General features: G+C 43.8%; 1 protein-coding gene across 1 annotated transcript in view; it reads right to left on the bottom strand.

Annotated features, from left to right (window-relative positions):
• LOC126334667 (juvenile hormone esterase-like) overlaps positions 1-23,661 on the bottom strand; it is a 191,635-nt gene that overhangs the window by 42,773 nt on the left and 125,201 nt on the right. Inside the window, exon 7 of the mRNA XM_049997132.1 lies at positions 15,624-15,790. Coding sequence (XP_049853089.1) covers positions 15,624-15,790 — 167 coding nt within the window. The remainder of the gene's footprint in view (positions 1-15,623; positions 15,791-23,661) is intronic.

The raw sequence follows: 23,661 nt of genomic DNA on the forward strand, positions 1-23,661 counted from the left end.
GGCGATAACAACCCGTGGAATGTAGTGGGACTGGTAACTTTACCATGCAGAAACACCAAATGTGAGTGCTAGCTGTAACTGATTGCCCACCACACCGCGAAGCATGGGATGGGACCTGTGTGCCGTGCGCGGATGCAGTCGTAACAGGCAGCTCACCAGGTTTACGCCAGACACGTGTACATGCGTCTTTCACATGCAGACACAACCTATTCTCATCACTGAAAACAGCAGATCGCCATTCTGAGCTTCAGTCGACTCTTTTACGTCTCCACAGAAGGTTTTGGCGTCGTCGTGGTGTCAGTGGTAGCTTGAGCAGACGCGCACGTGAACTTAATCCTGCTGCAAGCAGAAGGGTTCCCAGTGGCCCCTGGTGACGTAGCAGGGGCGACATCTGCCTGCATTTCGTCCTACAGTCGGCCGCTGCTGTCGCACAGTGCGTCGATCTTGACATACATCTGTATTAACTGGACGTCCAGAACCTGGTCTGTAGCTGAGGGAATGTTTCACATAACACTGTTGGAAGCAACGGCGCAATACCGATACATAGTGCCCAACATGGACAGGAACCCATCGAAGCGTCCATCCAGTCTCCCGCAGTCCAAAATGTCATCCCGTTCATATGGCTGTAGCCTTTCAACAGGAAGCACGTACACGTTGGTGGACGTGGTTTACCCTAGAATGAATGTGGCAAACACTGTTTCTCTTTAAGCTCAACACATTACTGCCTGCATAGTCAAAACGGACAGGCTTTCTGAACGACATCTGATCGCCAATGACAGTGACAAATGAATCACTAATACCCCAAACTCTCAGTATCCAACGCACCACTTCCCCCCTGGTGCCCCGGGACACAGTCCTTGTCGATGTTGCCTTTTGTTCCCGGCAGTGCATAGCGATGATTATCTGCTGTCCACATGGTGTCATAGAGGGGCCTGAAGCTGATATTGTCGATCGACCATATTTGGACAAAAACTACGGCAAAGCGGAAGTGAGTTTCAACAGAGCCAGCCACAGACAGGGGAGTGTGTTATGCATTGCAAAGCAAAACACTGCCGAAAAAAAAACTGGTGTTGCAAAGCGGAGCCAGATGGGCGCAGAATAGCAACAGCAGACACTGCAATAGTCTACCAGAAGGACAGAAGCCTTTCCTCACTTGCCACCATGGAAGTATGTACAGTACATGTCTTAAGCCGTACATGATCATAGTCTGGAGCGTATAAGTGCTCAGTCATCCGTGTATTAAATGAGTCTTGTCTCAATATCACAGTCTACACCACGAGCCTGTGACACCCGGAGCGACCTCACGGAATGCAATACCGGGTCCGTTGTTCAACCACAAGACAGGGCAGCATGCCCCGAGTCATGAGGGAGCCGCCCATTCGCTGGAGGACGTTCATGGCCATCGTCAGCTGCGCCACCACACTGTCATCATGTTCGCAGCCGCAGACATTGCTCACAGTGGCATTCGACTGCCACCACGTTCGGCCAGACGTCTATGGCTTCGCATGAGAGGTGACTGGACGCCTCCAACAAGCCATTTATGATGTACTGCAACTAAGGGTCAGAGTAGGCAAATTAAATGAACAAATCTACTATAATCCTGATGTCTCGTTTCACTCTCTATGGGTGACAACTAATGGTCATTCAACACTGGAGTCAGAACATTGACGTTGCCTTCTTAGAGAGATGTCTGAACCTACAGCCTACAGTACAATGAGTAAAATAAAAAAAAAATTGTGGTTCTGGAGAGAAAGTTTGACTGTCGAGGATTTTGTAAAGTAGATCTTATTGCGTGCAGAGAACCAATGAATTTGTCTAATTTTAGAGGTAATAAGAATCATGATAAGTTAGTGATTGTTAGATTTGCACAGTGTAGCCTTGAGGCTCACTCAGTACCATGAACGAAATCCGTTCTGGTAAAATGTTATACTTGTAATTATTGGGGGCACATGGCTAGGCAATGCCGGGAGTCGAGATGCCTCATGATTAGACCTAAGAATTAGGTTGATATATTTCGTTTTCTTTTCTTGTGAATGTTAGTTCTCAAAATGAATATTGTCAAACACAAAGTTTAGACGGAACCAGAGACGCAATCACAGTCGGAAGCAGTATGGATATTGTTTGAAAAGGTAGCACAATTAACAGCAGAACTGCAAGGGTTGGTAGAATTGCGATCGTCACAACGGAGTGTAGATTTGTAAGTCACAAGTTTAATTACTCCTGTTTCTGGTAAGGCAACCGATGATATGCAGGCCTTCGAGGGAGACCTTGGAAGTCTGGCTCAAGTGGAAGTTTGGGTTGATAAGGTATTATTGGGTGTTGCAGAATTGAGGCTAACAGGGGAAGCGGAAACTTATGTAGGTTTTACAGAAGCACTTAAGTGAGTCAACACATTCAAAGAATGTAAAGAGGGGTTAATTTAGAGATATACGAAACGATGTAGTGCCAGGTCCTATAGGGAACAATTGGCAGTAGTAACCAAAAAAAAAAATTCTGAAACAGTGGAACAATTTGCAGATGGAATAAGGAAAATTAATAAATGTATCTATAAATTAGGGCAGGATGCTGCAGTTAATGAAATTATTTTGCAAGAAGCTGGGCAGAGGGCGGTCGATGCTTCTTTAAGAGGGTTGTATGTAGAAATGTCAGGAGATGTGCGGTCAGGGGGTTCGATGGATTTTTCGCACAGCAGTGCAGTTAGCTATAGAATGTGAGGAGATTGATTTATCTGCTGGAATGCAGGGTAAACGCACAGTGTTTGCAAATAATATAAAATGTTTAAGGTGTGGAGGCAGAGTCGCCAGTCTCACGGTGATGTGAATAAAATGGAATGATATTTTTAGAAGTAGAGGACCAGGAAGGGATAAGCCGATAAGGTGTTAAACACCAACGAGAACCCCAGATCCACCTACGATTATTCCCAGTAAGATTGGGTGCTACAAAACCGTATGCAGAGGTGGACTGTGCGATAAGAGGTATGGTACGAAAAAAGGGTTTCACGATATTATTGAGTACAAGGGGCGCATGTGTCAGTTGCCAGTAGTGTTCTGGTGAAAAATAAGCAATGAGACCCACCACTGGTACAGACTGCATGGAGTAGGTGATAAAGATGTCACACCATTAGGACTGGTGGACATGGACTTTTGTCTGGATACAGTTCAATTTAAACAGTCTGTAGAGGTTCTGCTACATGTGACTGAGGCTAAATGATACTAGGATTAGCTTTCTTATTTCAATATTGTGCCATAATCTATCGTCAGCAACATACGGTGGAACCTGATGTTTCAGTTAGGTGAAGCCATTGCCAGTGCAGCAATGTCACAGTGGGTCTTTGTTGCGAAAGACAAACCGAGTGAACTGTGAACGATCACACTAAAACTTAATTTGTGCAATTGTGATTCTAGGGCTACTGGGAAACCACTTTGGGTCACTGTTGAGTCTAGCGGAGTTAGGAACTTTGTGTGTAGCGGAAACATTAGAAGAGAATGAAGTATTAGATCAGGCAGGTTGCTTAGTTAAAAAGAGGTATTGTATGCATACAACAAATAAGGGGTGAAAAAATGTACCAGTTTTTGTAAATAATTTTAGCGCAGAGAACGTAGGATTAAGAAATCTCTAATATGGACATCGTGGAGGAAGAAGAATAGGACGCGAGTGGTGTCAGCCGCGAACAATTGCCGGACGCCATTGAAACTGTTTTATTACAGAAAGTGAAGCACTTTAAGGATTTATTTGTTTCCAAAAGGGCCATTGCCTGTTATGTATATTACACAGCACCACATATCAACAGGATATGTACCACGAGTCTATCGCAAACCACACAGAATCTTAGGTACTTGCCGGTTCCGCTGGACGAGCGGTTCTAGGCGCTTCAGTCCGGAACCGCGCGACTGCTACGGTCGCAGGTTCGAATCCTGCCTCGGGCATGGATGTGTGTGATGTCCCTAGGTTAGTTAGGTTTAAGTAGTTCTACGTCTATGGGACTGATGACCTCAGATGTTAAGTCCCATAGTGCTCAGAACCATCTGAACCATTTGAACTTAGGTACGTGCAGACAATTTAGAAGGAATTTATCGATCAACAGTTGAAAGATGGAATAACTGAAGAAAGTAATACTCCGTGGGGGGCAGGAATAGTCGTCGCGCTAAAAGAAAAAAAAAACCGATGGATGGAACATGAAAATAAAGGTTTTCTTGTGATTACAGACATCTAAATGCGAAAACCATAACGGGTGCTTACACTTTGCCAAACATCACAGAAACGTTGGATTATTTAGGGCAATGCAAATATTTTTCAATAATGGATCGGAAGAGTGGTTATCACTTGATAGAGGTTGCACCACAGGATCGGCAGGAAACAGCGTTTCTGGCATCTTGGGGACAAAACCAATTAGGAAGAATGCCATTCGGATTGAAAAATGCACCTGCAACCTTTCAGAGATTGCTGGACGGAGTACCCAGAGGTTTGAAAACACAGCAATGCTTAGTGTTTCTCGATTACATAATTGTTTATGGGAATTGTATGGAACAGCCTATACAGCGATCAAGAGAAGTGTTCCTAAGGTTAAAAGCAACAAAGTTAACACGGAGTATGGAAAAATGTCATTTTGTAATGGCAGAGGTAGCATACCTGGGTCATATCACAATTAAAGATGGGGTTAAGACAGACCCAAGATTAATTAGAGCTGTACGTGAATTTCCTTTACCAGAATTAGTAAAGGAGTTGCAATCCTTCTTGGGATTGCGAACTATTACTGCCGGTTTGTAAAAGGATTTGCAGATTTCTCTAGACCTTTGACACATAATTGTTGAAAAAGGGAAATAAATTTGTGTCGACAGAAGAGTGCCAGGATGCTTTTGAGGAGCTAAAAGAAGCTTTAACAACGAGTCCGAGTTTGCTATTTCCAGACAACTCTTTTTATCATGTGATGCATCAAATCACGCACTTGGCTATGTTTTGTCACAAGAAGTAGAAGGCGTAGAACATCCAGTAGCTTACCCATCAAGGCTACTAAATTCTGCAGAAATAAGTTGTTCCACAATAGAGAAAGAGATGTTAAGCCTTATTTATGGAATTACATATTTCAAATGTTATCGAAACGGTAAAAAGTTTAAAATAATAATTCATTCGGCGTTAAAATGGTTGTTGGGGTGAAAGGATCCTTCCACTAGGTTGACAGGATGGGTAGTAAGACCAAGTGAATTTCATTCCGAAGTTACGCATAAACCTGGGAAGAAGCATGGCGATGCTGATGGCTTAAGTAGCAAAACAGCAGTATTACGTATTGGGGGTAATGAGCATAAGGAATGGCAAGGTGCACAAAGATTGTATGACGAATGTAAGAAGTATTTTAAGAAGTCACAGTTTTGTATTGAGGATGAGTTGTTATGCAGAGAATCAAGTTGGGACCATGGGTAGTGGTACTAGGGAAGCTAAGTAATTGAGTGCTACAAGAAGCTCATGATCACATATTAACTGGTCATGGAGGTTGCAGATCTACCAACAAGAGGGTAACGTATAGGTATTGACGGAGGAATAGGCAGATAGGCGTAAACCAGTACGAGCAGAATGGCATAGAATGTACGCAGAGAGAGGACTTGTGTCGAACAAGAGTACCATTGCAGAGGTTACCTGAAGCATCAGCACTGTTCGAATTTCTGGGATTGATGGTTTAGCTCCATTCAATAAAACACCTTCAGGGAATAGGTACATACAACCATAGATCATTTTTCATGATATGCAGAAATGGTCGCAATGTCAAACCAACATGTAGCAAGAGTAGCAAAAGTTCTTGTCAGTAATTGGATATTTAAGTTTGGAGTGCCTAAAGCAATAACAACAGCCCAGGAAATGAACTTCCTCCCCTTACTTCATAAATATATAGCGACTGCTGCCATACCGCGATCTGCCTTTAAGGTGAATGTACAAAGGTCTTATTGTTGTGGTTATCTGTCCGAAGACTCGTTTGATGCAGGCCTTTACGGTAATTTGTTCTGTTACAGATTCTTCATTTCTGCATAAGTACTGCAACCTTCATACACTTCAACCAGTTTACTGTGATCAAGCTTAGTCTATTTCTACAGTTTTTATCGCCCCCCCCCCCCCCCGCCCCCAGCCGGACCTTCCTCATTTTCTTCTCTTTGAGTACAGAAATGAATTAAATGCACTGAAATGAAATAAAAACATCAATTGGGACGAAATCAATGAAGACGCACTGGCATGAAATTATACCACTGCAAAGCGTCCATATACGCCGAATCTACAGATTATTGAATATGTAGTGACAATCGAAAATCTGTGCCACTTCCGGACTCGAGTACTCATTTACTGCTTTCTGCTAGCTGTCGCCTTGACCAGTACGTGAACTGATGAGGCCTCCAGGCCTTACACCAGTGACATCACAATGAAAGTTTCAGTGATTTCTATTTGACATTAAGAAGTTTTAATTTTCAGAAAAAAGTTTTCTTGCTATGGTCAGTCTCCATTTTGTATCATCTTTACTTTTCCTGTTTCAGTTATTATATCCGTGAAACCCTCCCCTCGCCTCTCTCCTAACCTAGTTCCCTTAGTATCACCTGATTTGATTCGCCTACATTCCATTATTTTTGTTTACTTCTTTTGGTCCCCATATTATAACTAGTTTTCAAGGTACTATCGATTTCGTTCAAGTTATCTTCCGAATATTTGGTCATCGCTGACAGAAGTACAAGATCAATGGCAAATTTTCGTCTTCTTTTCCTGAATTTTCATTTTCTTTCCAAATTTCTTCTTAGTTTTTAATCTCTTAGACTTTCCCTGCGATACGTTGTCATCTCGATGGTTCTGCCGGTTTTTCTACATAGCTTGCTCAATTATAGGGTGAATAACATCGCTCATAATGTACAACCCAGTTTCACTCCCTTCTCAGCTCTTTTTTTCATGTTCTTCGACTCTTATAGCTATAAATGTTGGTTCGGCGATTATTATCACTCCACCAAATCAAGGCTTTTCTACTTGTTTGGGAAATCAATATAGACAGACCAACAACGTTGAAATGCTTGGGAAAGAAGGTAACTTGACGAAGATGGAAAGCGACTGAGGGGGGTCCGTGCGACCAGAGAGTAACAGGCAGTCACACAAAACACATTTCCCAGTCGCGCAGGAAGCGTCATATCTGAGTGCAACTGACAAGAGGAGCAGGGACGTTTACGCTTTGTGGTTAGTGCAACATTTCATGAATGACGTAAAACAGGATTACTGGGAAAGATATGAGAAAATGGACAGATTCGACACCTTGAAAGTTTATGCACGTCAGTAATGAAGAGAAGAGGAAGCAATGCAGATCACAGTTGCTGACAATTAAATTGTTAGACCGATGAAGCTGTATGAAAACCGAGCACGTGTGTGAAAACAGAGCACGTTTCCCCGAGCTGAAGAGGACGTGGTTGTGTGAAGTATGTAGGACATCGAAAAATTCTAAAGAAGGGCAGTACATTCGTATTATTGCGAGATAAGGGAGAGAGAGTCACGGATATAATAAGTGAGCTCCGGTTGCAATCATTAACATGAACGCGTTTTTCATTGCTGCGAGATCTTTTCACGACATTTCAGTCACTAACTTTCTCCCCTGAATGAGAAAATATTCCATTGCCGCCATCCCTCACCGGGAGATATTATCACCGTAATAAAATAAGAGTAAGAGCTCATATGAAAAGACTTACATGTCCATTTTTTCCACGCGCTGATAGAGAGTGGAATGGTAGAGAAAACAATACGCGTTGCTCTTATTCGAACTTTCTCGATGTTCTCGGTTATTCCTACCTGGTAAGGATCCCCCCGCAGTACTCCAAAATAGGACGCACAAGCGTAGTGTAGGCGGTCTCTTTAGTTGATTTGTTGCATCTTCTAACTGTTCTACAAATAAAACGCAGTCTTTGGTTCGCCTTCCCCACAACATTTTCTACGTGTTCTTTCTAAGTTATGTTTTCGTAATTGTAATTCCTAGCTATATGGTTGAATTAACGCCCTTTAGATTTGACTGATTTATGGTGTAACTGAAGTTTAACGGATTTCTTTAAGCACTCATGTGGATGACCTTATACTTTTCATTACTTAGGGTCAATTGCCAATTTTCGCACCAAACAGATATCTTTTATAAATCATTTTGCAAAATGATTTGATCTTCTGATGGCTTTACTAGATGATAAGCGACAGCATCATCTGCATACAACCAAACATGACTGCTCAGATTGTCTCCTAAACCGTTTATATTTATAAGGAACAGCAGAGAGCTTATAACACTACCTTGGGGAACGCCAGAAATCACTTGCTACGAACTGTGACATCTCTGACAGGAAATCACAAATTCAGTCACATAACTGAGACGATATCCCTTAAACACGTAATCTGACTACAGGCCGCCTATGAGGTACAGTGTCAAAAGCCTTCTGCAAATCTAGAAATACGGAAACAATTTGAAATCCCTTGTCAATAGCACTCAACACTTTGTGTTGCATTGTACACCCCCATGTTACACGCTACAATTCGGGGCCCTCTAGCGGCAGAGGTCTGAAAATATGTAGATACAATGAATAATAATTTAGAATGTTAATAACCCTTGTTTTCTTAAAGCTTTCCGAGTTTTCTCTTAAAAAACTCGGATGCACTATTTTTCTTCCCGCCCTCGTAGGTATGTTGAGACACGAAAGTATTACACCAACCACATGTCATGTACTGGGGACTGCCTACCCTCTTAGAGTTAAGTCGCATCGTCCAGTTTCCCTATGGCCGTATCCGAGGCCTATCAACAAGAAGGAATATGGCCGCGCGGGATTAGCCGATCGGCCTAAGGCGCTGTGCGGCTGGTCCCAGCGGAGGTTCGAGTCCTCCCTCGGGCATGGGTGTGTGTGTTTGTCCTTAGGATAATTTAGGTTAAGTAGTGTGCAAGCTTAGGGACTGATGACCTTAGCAGTTAAGTCCCATAAGATTTCACACACACAAAAAAAAGCAAGACGGAATATGTAGAATATGAGCTGTGGAGGACGCTAGGAAGCTGAATGGTTGACAGAGCCACCAGTGAAAACAAAAAACAGATAGTGATGGTTACGAATAGAGATGGATCCGTTCTATTTTATTAGGAAATTAGGGCGTTAAATAAGATTACCGAACGAAAGTTTAATCGACCAGTGGTGCTGGAAGAAATACTCTTGCAGTTCCGAAAATTCTAGATTCGGTCTAAGCCTGTTGGCAAATTTAATTGGGAGGAGAGTGCTGCCTTATGAGCTTTTGTTGCGCTCATTGATGGTACCACTTTGAAAGACGACCTTCTCGTCTCCGCGTCGCACTATTCCCCGAGTCTGGCTGCTTAGAAGAAGGTCTAGCCGACGACAAAGTTGGTAAGCTGAGCAGGTGATTTAGCAGAACGTTCAAGAAAATCACACCTACCTCGCTCAAAGGCGTTGTATGAAAATGAGAATAATTCACCTTCACCATGTGGCTTATACTGATTGTATTTAAGAACAGTACAAGATTTTAAAACTTTCCTCTCAATGGTTTAGGTAAGGTCACGTAATTATAATTAAATTATTTTGAAAATATGATTTCTAGGAATCGTCCAGTAATTTGTAATAATTCTGTACTAGGTGGTATCCAGAAGTTCCCGTAATGTATTAATTTAAATTATTATGTCTTGCCTTGATTTTATTTTGCATCATAATCTTCAAAGTAGCCCGCTTTGGAGCGAAAATCACAACGTTTCTGCAAGTTTTGATAACAAGGCTGGAATCCGTCTTTTTAAGGTGTTTTTCTTCTGCAATTACGCTTGAGTCTTCACCACTGTAACAAATATTCACTGATTTAACTTTATTTTAATCTTCGGGAAAATGTAGAAGACACCCAGAACTAAGTCTGGCCAGTACATCGGGAGGAAAACAACTACACACATCAAAAAAAGTTTTGCATCACCTCGGTTCCGAGAGTTCCGGAACCTGTACAGAAAGTTGGAATAGAGATCAACATAAACATCATTCCCGCCCTTTTTATTGCTCATGAAAACCACACATTGCATGTTGTACCACCATACAGAGAGGCCTTCAGAGGTGGTGGTCCAGATTGCTGTACACACCGGTACCTCTAATACCCAGTAGCACGTCCTCTTGCATTGAAGCAGCTCTGTGTTCGTCGTGGCATACTATTCACAAGTTCATCAAGGAATTATTGGTCCAGATTGTCACACCCCTCAACGGCGATTCCGCGTAGATCTCTCAGAGTGGTTGGTGGGTCACGTCGTCCATAAACAGCCCTTTTCAATCTATTCCAGGCAATTTCGATAGGGTTCATGTCTGGAGAACATGCTGGCCACTCTATTCGAGCGATGTCGTTATCCTGAAGGAAGTCATTCACAATATTCACGTATCGTATGGCCGTTACGGCGTCTTCCATGAACCACCAGCGGCATACGTCGGCCCCACATAATGCCATCCCAAAACAGCAGGGAACCTCCCCTTGCTGCACACTCGCTGGACAGTGTGTCTAAGGCGTTCATCCTGGTAGGTTGCCTACAAACACGTCTCCGACAATTGTCTAGTTGAAGGTATGTGCGGCACTCACCGATGAAGAGAACGTGATGTCAATCCTGAGAGGTCCATTCGGCATTTTGTTGGGCCCATCTGTACGGCCCTGCATGGTGTCGTGGTTGCAAAGATGGACGTCGCCATGGACGTCGGGCGTGAAGTTGTGCATTGTGCTGCCCATTGCGCACAGTTTGAGTCGTAATACGACGTCCTGTGGCTGCACGAAAAGTATTATTGAACATGGTGGCGTTGCTGTCATGGTTCATCGAAGCCATAATCCGTAGATAGCGGTCATCCGCTGCAGTAGTAGCCCTTGGGAGTCCTGAGCGAGAAATGTCATCAACAGTTCCTGTCTCTCTGTATCTCCTCCATGTCCGAACAACATCGCATTGGTTCACTCCGAGACGCCTGGGCACTTCCCTTGTTGAGAGCCCTTCCTGGCACAAAGTAACAACGTAGACACTACAGACAACACGAGCCGTGTACCACCTTCCTGGTGGAATTACTGGAACTGATCTGCTGTCGGACCCCCTCCGTCTAATAGGTGTTGCTCATGCATGATTGTTTACATCTTTGGGCTGGTTTAGTGACATCTCTGCACAGTCAAAGGGACTGTGTTTGTGATACAATACCCACAGTCAACGTCTATCTTCAAGAGTTCTGGGAACTGGGGTGATGCAAAACTTTTTTATGTGTGTATTGTTCCTGAATAATGTAGGTAGTATTCAGCCATCTATGGACACCGTGAAGTACCCAGTCGTCCCTACGCCACGTCTGTGTATATTTTCTCCTCATGTCCTCCATCAAAAGTCTTAAGATATCGCGACCGTCTGACGTGGAAGGACTAACTCTTTATGAACAACGAAGGATTCTTCTATTACAATAATTGCTGCTTAAGAAGCCCCGTTTTCGTCACGAGTGACACATTTTGGACGAAAGGTTCAATAGTCTTCAAGCATTTGTTTAAGTTCCCTGCATACTTCCACGTGATGTCGCTTCAGATCGTCTTGAAGTATTCAGTTCTTCTGACAGAACACATTCACACCTATCACCAGCGGAAAAACTATCCTGTCGGACCAAAAAAAATGCGAATATGTTCCTGCTTATTTAAAAGATTCTGACTGAAAAGTGCGGTACCATCTGCTTCTTCCTATCTTCCTCAGCATCATCAAAAATTATCGCAAGATTTTGGCATGCGAATATTCGTGCTTCGTTTAACATTCAGCTCATCCCAAACTCGCACAAGCTTCCCTAACTGTAAATCATTCACACCCCTAGTCCATCACTGTAAGTAGCTCATATCCATGTACTGTCAGCTGACCTAGCTAAGTCACTCATTCAGCCCAACTCATTGTATTGTAATTATCTCTCTCTCTCTCTCTCTCTCTCTCTCTCTCTCTCTCTCTCTCTCTCTCTCTCTCTCTCTTTCTCTCTTTGTCTCCTGTGTCACAGCCACAGTCGTCTTCGTTCTGTCCTACTACTACAGCGTCCTCTCACTGTCAGTGTCTCCATTTTGCTCTATCTTTCTGCTAATATCTCATTCAGCCCTTCCTACTGCTGGTGTCTCTTCTCACTGTCTCTATCTCTATTCCTTGTTGTCTTTCTCATATACTCTGTCTCTCAATATCACTGTCATGTACCCCCACTTTCCCCTCCTCATTCTTTTTATTCCTTCCCCCTCCCCCGCACGTCTCCTTCACTCTTTTCCTAGCAATACTCTGTCACTGTCAACTACGTTCCACTGCCACTGTATCCCTCTCTTCCTCTCACACTACTGTTGTCTCCTTCGCTCTTCCTATAACACAACCACTGTCTACCATATTCCAGTAATTACTACTTTTCCGTCTCTTCGGAGCTGCCACTGTCTTCTCTCTCGACATAAAAAAGCATGAATATGTTCGCATGCCAAAATTTTTGTGAAAATACTTAAAGGTGCTGAGGAAATTAGAATGAGGAGGCTGGTACCTCACAGTTCAGTCAGTCTTTTAAATAAACAGTAACATATTCGCAATTTTTGTGCTCCGATAGGAGCATTTTTTCACTGGTTCCCTTCTCTTCCTATTGCAGCAGCGCATGTAACTCAAATGAAAAGAAATGTATAGGTCAGTAAAATTTAGATAGATTCCTTATGTGAAATTCAAATTACTCAAAACTAATTGTGGACCTCAGACCAGATATTACGAGCATAAACATTTTGTATTTGCTTTAGTACTACAACATGCGGGTTCCCAGATTATAATGGAGACACTTTTCAGTATATTTCTCCGTGATATTTCGCTTTATAAACTACAATTTCGTCTCACCCCGGATTTTTTTACATACATATTTCACATGTGCAAGTAGGGTAACATTGTACCCCTGTATCTCGGAAACGGATAAAGGTATGAAGAAAAATTTCCAAGTCGTAAAAGATCGGAATCTTAGAAACACATCGCACAATTAGAGCCATTTGCTGTGCATAGCTGTCTCGCAATTCACGGATGAGCTTTGGTAAAGAAAAAAAAAAAAAAAAAAAATATTTGGGAGTGTTTCTTGATAACGGATAAATATTTTTCAAAAGAGTGAGATAGCTCTTCTAGATAAATGCCCAGAGAATATACCATTACAATTTGAACAATTTTCTGCGTTTATTTATTATTTAGATTTCCTCTCTTACCGGATTTTACGTGTAGAAGTACGGCACCTTTGAACCTCTCTCTCTTGGAAACGGATGAAGAAAATTTTCAAAGCTGTTCGAGATCATGATCTAGGAATTATTATAAAAATTTCAACCATTTACTGTGGGTATCCGTCTTGGGATCCTCGGCTGGGTTTTGGTCCTCTGGTGATGGCGAAAATTTCCCTTTTCTTGAGCTTTTCTGAGAACAGCCCATAAACTAATAGGGCCTCCATAAGTTGCATCAAGCCCACAGTGGACCACATCAAATGCAAAAGGAGCCAGCCGATTCGGTCCATTTGCCTAAGTAAGAGTGAAACTTCCCCTTAGAAAAATTAAACAGGACTGGGCTTAAACTGAGACACAATATTTTTAGCGCAACGCAATCTGACTTTCAATAATCCCTACAAGAGAATGGCCCTGACTAAATTAACCTATACGTTTCACAAATCACCTACCTCAGAAAAAAAATTCCCCTTAGAAAAATTAAACAGCACTGGGCTTAAACTGACACACAATATTTTTAGCGCAACGCAATCTGACTTTCAATAATCCCTACAAGAGAATGGCCCTGACTAAATTAAGCTATACGTTTCACAAATCACTTACCTCACAAAAATCTTCGTTACTCAAACTACTACAATACAGCGAGCGCCACTACTGCCAGCTAAATAAAAGATTCAAACTACAGAAGGCACTAACTACTGATAGGCATAGTTAGCGAATGAAAGATTTTAATACAGAAAAAACAATGTATTTACCTTAAGAGTCACAATATATATATCAGTTCATGACATCCAGTCTCACAAATTTCAAAACTCCGCCATCTCTCTCCCCACATCCACCACTGCTGGCGGCTCACCTCCAACTGCGCAAGGCTACGCGCTGTTAACATCCAGCTGCCCAACACTACAATGGCGGACAACAATGCAAACCAGCCACAGACTGCACACGGCACAGCCAGTGATTTTCATACAGAGCGCTACGCGGCGGCGGCGTTACCAATATAAGAACCTAAACAGCCTACTTACATAGCCCCAATGCTACCCACAAAAATTTTACAAGTTGTTTTGGGCAGTGGCCAATAATGATTTGAAAAAATTTTGCATAATTACAATAACAAATATATCAAATGCACACACTTATTAATACAATGTTGGTCAAAAGCTAAAATTTTCTCACAGTCCATAAAGACAGTCCTGATCATTCATCACAGTAAAATTGCAGTGTTTTTTTTTCTCAAAGTCTGAGCAGTAAAAGAAAATGCACAGAGAAGTAGTGGATTTCCATGCAATCTTGAAGAAGTAGTGTTGTCCTTCCAACGGAAAGACAGTGCTGACTCTTGACATGCTGACAGGTAATGGGCCACAACAGAGCAAACCCACAGCAGAGTCAGTCGAAGTTTTGCAGAATATTGGTAGGTTGGTCATCACAGAGCAGACCCAATGTAGTACTGGTAGAGATTATGTTATTGGTGGGCCACCAGTGGTGCAAACCCACTGCCGTCCTTGTGAAAATTATGGTATTGTTGGGTCATCAAAGGTGCTGACTCACTGCAGTCCTTGTAGAAATAATGGTATTGGTGGGTCATCAAAGGTGCAGACCCACCGTAGTCCTTGTAGAGACGGCCAGCAGCCATCTGTTGGAACTGTGCAGGTGCACAATCACCATCGAAGAGTCTTGCAGAGTTCAAGAGGGAGTGTTTAATATCCATACTTCGATCCTGTACTGTAGGGTAGTGACACGAAGACGATCCTTCTGAAGAGTGTACAAATGGTTCCTAGCCCAAGGGCTATCCAAAACACTTGACCCTAACTTTTTATCGCCAGAGGAACCCGAGGTATGAGCACCGAAAAAATGCCATTTTTATGAGCGGTGTTTTGGAACGTATTACGTATGCATGCCGAGGCAAGCATACCGATAACATATGCCCAAGATGACGCGGATGTCTTGTATTGTCTGTCTACGAACCTGCAGTATCATGTCCCTCACTTTCTCTCTGTTTTGATTGCAGTTGACGGCCGACCTAAACGGTCGTCATCATCAGTCGATCTTGGCACGTCTTTCGAATGCTCTTACTAGGCGTACGTCAGTATTTGACCTAAAACCTTGACTGCTTCAACATTTCGTAAATGTCTACAGCAGTTTTCCCAAGTTTAAAACAAAAATTACGGAGACTTATTACTCTTCCAGATGAGGAGGCATTTGAAAGCCACAGAGTCACGGAAACACGTCAACACCAACAACTAACCTAATCGATCAGCCACTTGCCATTCTAAACCAAGGAGGATGCGAGAAGAGACACCTAACAATATTTCATTGTATTCAAATTTCGACAACTGTTAGATACCAGACTACGTCTTCAGTTAATCGTGCGTGTTAACTGTGACTGCACGGAATGAGCGGCTGTTACGTACCTCGGTGAAGCTGTCTTCGTCGAGGTCCTCGGCTCGGAGGTAGAAGCTCCTGAGCCGGGCAGCCGCCTCCTCCAGGCGCGGCCCCTCGCAGCTCTCCCGCACTCGTGGCGGCAGCAGCCTGGGATAACCCTTGCCCCCTGGTGCCCAGGAGGACTGCCGCATCATCACTGCAGTGGAACAACACTTCAGACTACACAAATGTACAGGGGCACCACGAGAAATGTACGCTTGAACATAAATGCAGATAATAACCAAACCTGCAGGTTGAGCAGTTCTATTTGACCACGAGCCTGTACGGTGTCCTCATACACCTTGCAAGTGTCAGTCGTGGTCACAACAGCGTTCTGTGTAGTCGTGAATGCCTTATGTCGGAGCTAAGTGAATTCGAACGTGATCAAATTGTTGGCGCTAGTATGGTGGGTAACCACGGTAACCGAAGTGTTTTGTGTTTCAAGAGGAAGCGTATCGAAGATTTGACCGCATACAGGGAAAGCTGGAAAACATTCACTGAACCACAGCGTGGACAAAAGTGTATGCAGAGTGATCGTGACAGTCTTTCAGGAGAATTGTGAGGAAAAATAAGAGGACGACAGCTGTAAAGTCACTGCTGAACTGATTGTTACATTCGCGAACATGTCAGCACCAAAAGAACACGAAAGAAGCTCCATATGTCGCGAATTACAGGACGAATCGGAATTCCGAAATAGCTCATCAGTGATGCAAATGCCCGCAACAGAAAAACGTTGTGCCGACGCCACAAAACCTGAACAACGGAGCAACGGGAGAAAGTAATTTTCTCGGATGGGTCTTGTTTCACACTGTTTCCAGCTCCTGGACAAGTCTCCAGACCAACAGTGAATCGTGGATTGGGTTCGATGATGATTTTACTGGCCATGTCGCGGTATCCCACGGTGCCATGCCTACTCTGCAAGGTTGCGTTACTATTGAGAATTATGTTACCATCTTGGCTAATAAGCTCCATTTCATGGTAAAGTGTTATTTGCCCAATGGTGATTCGCTACAAGACAAGGCGGCTATTCACACAAATCATTTCGTCCGAGACTAATTTATGAGTCCGCCGATGAATTGTCGCATCTTCCCTGGCCTCTATAGTCATGAGTTCTGAAAATTATCGAGCCTTTATGATCTACTTTGGATAGAAGCACGCATGTTCGCTAGCCTACTCCAGCATCATTATCTGAATCTACGACTATTTTGCAGGAGGATTGCATTGAAATCCGTACAAGACCTGTATTTAATCTGTCCGAGACGACTGGAAGCTGTTCTGAATGCCAACGAGTTTCCTACACAGTGTTAGGCATGATAATGTGATGTGTTTTTGCTGTTTCCATATTTTTGTCCTCTCTCCGTACATCAAGGCAACGCTCAAGCACTCTCCCCGACGTGATCCGTGCCACCAAAGTTTAAGCCGTAGCCCCCCCCCCCCACCCTCCCACAACCACCCTTCACTAAATCATATTCCTTGTAACATAACATCCCCTGATTACTGTTCTGCGCTGTTACTGTGACTGTTGTCTACGTGAGCGTCGGTTTCTGGTAGAAGCAAGCTTTAAAGCTTTCTACGGCCTGGAGTTTATGGGTCTGTCTTTGCTCTCAAAGGTTAGAGGACGGATCCGAAAAGTGTGGCTCGTGAGCCAGTGATTCTCCCATGATGGCAGGTGCTTCGTAACTCATGCTTGGGAAGAAACGTTTGAAATACCCTGGCAGCAGGCAGTATTTTGAATATGAGTGATTTGCGTGAGCATTACAGAGTCAGAAAGCCCTCAATCTTAAATAATTTCGTGTAGCACTGCGGAGATCCCGAATTTGATAAGTCTACCGGCAGTTCTTTCGGGGTACAACAGTCGCGTCCCCTGTGGGCTGTGGGGCGGAGGTGGTGTTTTCGCAGTGTGTTTCAGAAGTCGGTAGAAGGTGCTCCTTCGCGATCAGTCAAGTTATTTCTTACTACGAGGGACTCCAGAAGTGCTTTTCTGTACGCGGGCGTGGCTTTCAGATAGAAATATCTCGGTTTTCTAGCCGAGGGCTGCCGATTAGCGAGTGTACAGTCGCTCAGTAGGCAAAACTCTCAAATTAGGTGGTCGGGTCAACGAGCTAGCTGGACGGTGGTGCCTGGTGAATGGGCGGGCTTAGCGAGATTTTCACTGAAGCCAATAAATTAAATTTGTTTTCGTGAAAATGTGAATGTTGTGTTTTGTGAGACTCTCCCCTCCCCCCCCCCCCAACCCTTTCTTTTTACTTTAGTTCTCTTTGGTTAGTGTGGCGGTTATCGGCGGCAGTTGGTAGAAGACTGTTACGGGCGGTACAGGAACTGTAAACGGTGTACATATCCCCGTCCACTTGTCGAATCTCGGAATCTTTCTGGGAGTAGTTGGATTGCTAGACGGTTTTCAAGATTGACATTCAAGTAGTGAGTAGATTAACCATGCCTCGCAGGTCAAAGCGAGGCTGACGACCTTAGACTGATTTGACAATGTAAGCAGAGCAGAGAATCAATCCGGGGTTGTAAACGTTTCCAATTAAACCAACGGAACAGTAAGTCGCACACCTTGCTAAGAGAGGGTGTCGCTACTGGCAGCGGCCAAGAGCGTGAAGCTCCAAGGACAAACGAAAGGAAGTTTTAAAGCTTTTTCAACAAGAAACAGGCTCAGTGGTGACGTCTCCACTTCTCACTCAGACAGCTGTCGTTTCGCCGCGCGGTCTAGCAGCGTGGTCTCAGCCGCCATGCCACGGTTCGCGCGGTTCCCCCCGTCGGAGCATCGACTCCTCCCTCGGTCATGGGTGTGTATGTTGCCCTTAGCGTAAGCTAGTTTAAGTTAGATTAAATAGTGTATAAGCCTAGGGACCGACGAACTCAGCAGTTTGGTCCCATAGGAACACAGCTATCGTTTCGTGAGAGATAAAAAAAAGTACCGTAATATTATGAACATAACAAGAAACCTTAGTAACGTATCGCGGTCGTTTTTTAACAATGATAAGATATATATATATATATATAGTGCTTCCATTCTGAAAGAAACTAAGCAAATTTAAAAGTTAACTGGAATAAAGTGAACAACTCTATTAGTCTCCAGTTGGTGGTTCTGGATATACAACGGAAAGGCTAAAGAATTCGGAGTGGAAGAAATTGGAAATATTTCACAAGTGGAGTTGCTAATGGTCTTTAAAATAGGTTGACAAGCGAAGCACGAAATGGAAAGAGAGGAAAAACGAGAAGCGAAGACTACGGACAGCCCTTGACACATGAAGAAACAGGCTGTAGAGGTATGTCCAGAACCCTCCAGTAGCAGTCAACGTTACATTAGAAAATGGCACAGAGAGAAAAAATAAAACGCAAAGGCGTAAAAGGGTCAGAAAATGTAAAATACGTTGTTGAGGGCGGCGGATGTAGTGCCACTTAAATACTGTGACCTTATGGCGGGTTTACTGTCAAGAAACTGCATGTGACTTGTTAGAACCTGTTATTACCCTAACGTTGATTAATAAAGAAATATTTACAAGCTATGAAACAGCACTGTATCTTGGCAGACCAAACCATGGTGCGACAACCCTAAACCATGTGAGCATTGCGCGGCTTCAACAGTCCATGTCGGTGGATGTCTAGGCTATATGCTTATTGTACTTTTTTATGTTTTCTATTTTTTTTCAAAAATTATTCAAGTACGAGAGAAACAGAATGGCATAGGGAACAGATATGGATGGTATTACAAGTTGACGCTTCACTGGCAGTTTAAACACCAGCGAAAGTCGGACAGAGTTTATCCATTGTTGAATGTTGTCACTAGCACCCTTACACGGCCCTGAAAAATATGCAAGGGAGAAGAAGTTTTTGAACAGCAGTATGGGCAAGGTTGACCACGTCCTAAACAGAGTGCCAGAATCGTTAGCTTGTTTTAACCGCGTGAAGAAGTCCAGTCAGCACAGCACTTAGCGTGGCTAAAAACCGCAAAGCAGTCTATCGTCTGCATAGTGGCTGTTCTCGATAGTCAGCTACTTACCACATACATTCCCCTCACACAAAGCCGCCCAGTTATTCAGACGGTGTGCTGCGTGCCTAACACTGACTAGATCAAGGAAAAAAGGGGTACCGTCATGGCCACGGATAGGTTGCTACTTATCCTGGAGAGAAATATCACCGTCTGTTCATCTAGCACGTCCCTGGGATAGATTATAACCCCGTTACGGCTGTTTCATGCTCTCATCGTGTTAGAACATACCGCATAGTGTGTGTTTCGTACAGGTGTAGGTAATCCGAGCTACGACTAGATACCATAGTGAGAGATATATACACAGGGTAAAATTTTGTAAGAAAATTTTATATTACATTTTTCAATAGTATTGCTTGATAATTGTGGAATCCCATAAAATGAACAAAAAAGCGTGATATACAGGATGTGCAAGAGTGTCCACACAAAACAAACACGTACAAGTTTATCTGCGTGTCAAGAAGTTGTAAAATTATTATCTTATAGTAAATTTCTGCAGGCTCATCATTTCTCATGAATGTAGATGCTAATGGGATAAGAAATATGTTGCTCCAGTGGCGGATAATGCTGTGAAAGTTGTACAAACTTCAACGAGACAGATGCTCGTCATCTTCAGGTGCTTACTGAAATGTTGCTTTTTCTTCTTTTTTTTAAAAAAAAAAAGACCTATCACTTCTTCAGCGATCTCTGCTTCTCGGTGACAGGGTAAAGTTTAATTATCACCAATTTATTTATTGCACTTGGGGAGGGCACGTAAAGGCGACAGATCCGTAAGTATCTCCTCCGTAATACCTTGGGGACTCAGTACCGATGTCAGCGATCTGCTCCGCTGCTGCATAATTCTCGAATATGGCGAATGAAATGTCTGAGTTGGTCTAATTTCTCACGAAATTTTGTGGACCTAAAATAAGCTCCATATTTAGTGTTGTTGCATTGGCACGCCAGTATGTGCTCTGGCTTCCTAGACAAAAGCAGGCACTAGCGGGAGGGGCAGAAACGTCATCGTAGACGAATCACAGAAGAAGTCGACATCCAAAGCTCCGTGACGGAGAAACGGGCGTCAGTCTTTGCATGCGCGACGCGGAAACGTTCGGCCGTAAATTGCTTGGCTTCTGTGGCGGGCGTCCAGTTTAAGGATCCTGATTTGTGTTCCCCGTCTATGCTGACTCGCTGGATTCGTTCCTCTGCGGCCGATGATGCATTAGTACAGCCAATGCAGGTTCCCATGCCTAAGTTGAAATCCCGTGTCTCTGTTAATCAGGACGTTACTTAAGAGTATTTCGAACGGTTCTTTAATGGTGTAGTAGAAGTATTTCGAGGTGGACGAAAGGATCGTTGTCTCTCCGCAGTCCAAAACATGTCCCGTGACAAAACAGTGTTCAGTAACAGCAGACTTTTCTGGCTGATCCAATCAGGTGTGACGTCTATGTTCAGCGTATCTACACTGAAGAACTAAAGAAACTTGTACACCTACCTAATGTAGTGTATGGCCCCCGCGAGCACGCAGAAGTGGCCGCAACACGGCGTATCATGGACATGAATAATGTCTGAAGTAGTGCTGGAGGGAACTGACACAATGAATCCTGCAAGGCTGTCCATAAATCCGGTAAGAGTGTGAGGGGGTGGAAATCTCTTCTGAACAGCACGTTGCAAGGCATCCCAAATATGCTCAATAATGTTCATGTCTGGGGAGTCTGGTGGCCAGCGGAAGCGTTTTAACTGAGAAGAGTGTGCCTCGAGCCGCTCTGTAGCAATTCTGGACGTATGAACGTCACATTGTTTTGTTGGAATTGTCCATTCCGTCGAAATGCACAATTGGCATGAATGGATGCAGACTCAGTTCGTATCAACAGGTATCAAGGGTCCCATATCACCACAACTGCACACGCCCCACACCATTACAGAGCTTCCATCAACTTCAATATACAATTTGAAATAAGACTCGTCCAACCAGGCAACATGTTTCCAGTCATCAACAGTCCAACTTCGGTGTTGACGGGCCCAGGCGAGACGTAAAGCTTTGTGGTGTGCAGTCATCAAGGTTACATGAGTGGGCCTTCGGCTTCGAAAGCCCATATCGATGATGTTTCGTTGAATGGTTCGCACGCTGACATTTGTTGATGGCCCAGCATTGAAATCAGCAGCAATATGCGGAAGGGGTTGCACTTCACTCGCGTTGAACGTTTCTCTTCAGTCGTCATTGGTTCTGTTCTTGCAGGACCTTTTTCCCGCCGCGGCGATGTCGGGGATTTGATGTTTTAGCGGAGTCCTGATCTTCACGATACACTCGTGAAATGGTCGTACGGGAAAACCCCACTTGGAGATGTCCCATCGCTCGTGAGCCGACTACATCACCACGTTCAAACCCACGTAAATGTTAGTAACCTGCCATAGTACCAACAGTAACCGATGTAACAACTGCCGGCCGCGGTGGTCTCGCGGTTCTAGGCGCGCAGTCCGGAACCGTGCGACTGCTACGGTCGCAGGTTCGAATCCTGTCTCGGGCATGGATGTGTGTGATGTCCTTAGGTTAGTTAGGTTTAAGTAGTTCTAAGTTCTAGGAGACTAATGACCCCAGCAGTTGAGTCCCATAGTGCTCAGAGCCATTTGAACCATTTTTTCGATGTAACAACTGTGCCATACACTTATTGTCTTACGTAGACGTTGGTGACAGCAGCACCGTATTTGAATACGCAAGCTTATACGAGTTTCTTTGGCGCTTCAGTGTATCTTGAACAGTGCGACACGTCTGGCCAATGTGTGATTTCCGATACCGGCAATGGAATTTATATATCCCTGGTCTCCTTAGACATGTCGTTAACAGGAGCCAGGATCGTTTGCACTCGCGCTAGACAGTGGAAGACGCATTTTATTCGATGTTTCTTGAACAGCCTACCAATCTTAAAGGACAAGCAACCAAAATAGAGGAGGAAAACCATCCTCGTGCACTTTTCTGTTTATCCTGACTACTTTTGGGTTTTAATGTATGCAGGTTGAAACGCATTTCGAATCTGCTTATCAGAGCACCCATTGGCTAAGTTCTGTTGTTAATCTCTCTGGATCTGAGATAACTGTAGCCCTATAAACGAGGGTCCGTAATACATCACCACCGTGGGATGGGTGATAACAGCTGGTAGTTCGCAGATATAGGTCAGTGTGAATTGGTTTACAGAACACACTGTGGCCCAAGAAAACTTCACCTTTTTTGCAGACCAAGACATCTAAAAACGGGTGGTCTCCACATTTCTTCACTTTCATTGTGAAGCAAGTGCTCGGATGGAGACAGTCAAAGTGTTCCAGAAATGCAGGAAGCTTTCCTGTCACATGTGACCATACTACAAAGCTGTCGTCCACATACCTCCAGAAATATTTGGGTTTCAAAACATCTGACTGAAGTGCTTTTTCCACAAAGTCTACCATAAACAGTTAGCTTCTATGACAGGCAAAGGACTATCCATAGCAGCACTGTCAGTTTCCTCGGAATGAATATTGCTTGTTAAATAAAAAATAAATCGATTGAAGTACATGTTGAAAAGATGTACGACGTCCTCCTCCAGCTCAGCTCCTATGAGTTATAGTGAACCCAAGAGATGTGCTCGGGAGAACGAAGAGCCTACATTGAAACTCACTAATACGTCAGATGGTTCGAGACGCGAATTCTTCAGTCACTGTATAAAATCTTCAGAGTTCTGAGTATGGTGTTCACCCAGAAGGCCCAGAAGAGAAGCCAGAAGTTTTGCTAGGAGTATTTTGTGGCTCCTATATTGCTCACAATCGGGGAAAGCAGGAATCATTACGTACCTTAGGCAGCCTATGAAGTCCTGCTGGAACTGGATCCTGTATTCTTAAAAAGTGTACAAGAGAATCATTTTCAAGAACCTGGTCTGGATTTGCACCCTTGTTTTTCCCACTTCGCGCATGCGAAGGTTTCTCCAACAGGGAGTTCTGGGTGCCGACGTCCTCTATGATTCGTCTACGATGACGTTATAGCCCCACGCCTAATCGCCTACACTTTTCTAGCGAGCCCCCACATA

The sequence above is a fragment of the Schistocerca gregaria genome, chromosome 2 (assembly GCF_023897955.1).
Source record: "Schistocerca gregaria isolate iqSchGreg1 chromosome 2, iqSchGreg1.2, whole genome shotgun sequence".
In the NCBI taxonomy this organism is placed as follows: domain Eukaryota; kingdom Metazoa; phylum Arthropoda; class Insecta; order Orthoptera; family Acrididae; genus Schistocerca; species Schistocerca gregaria.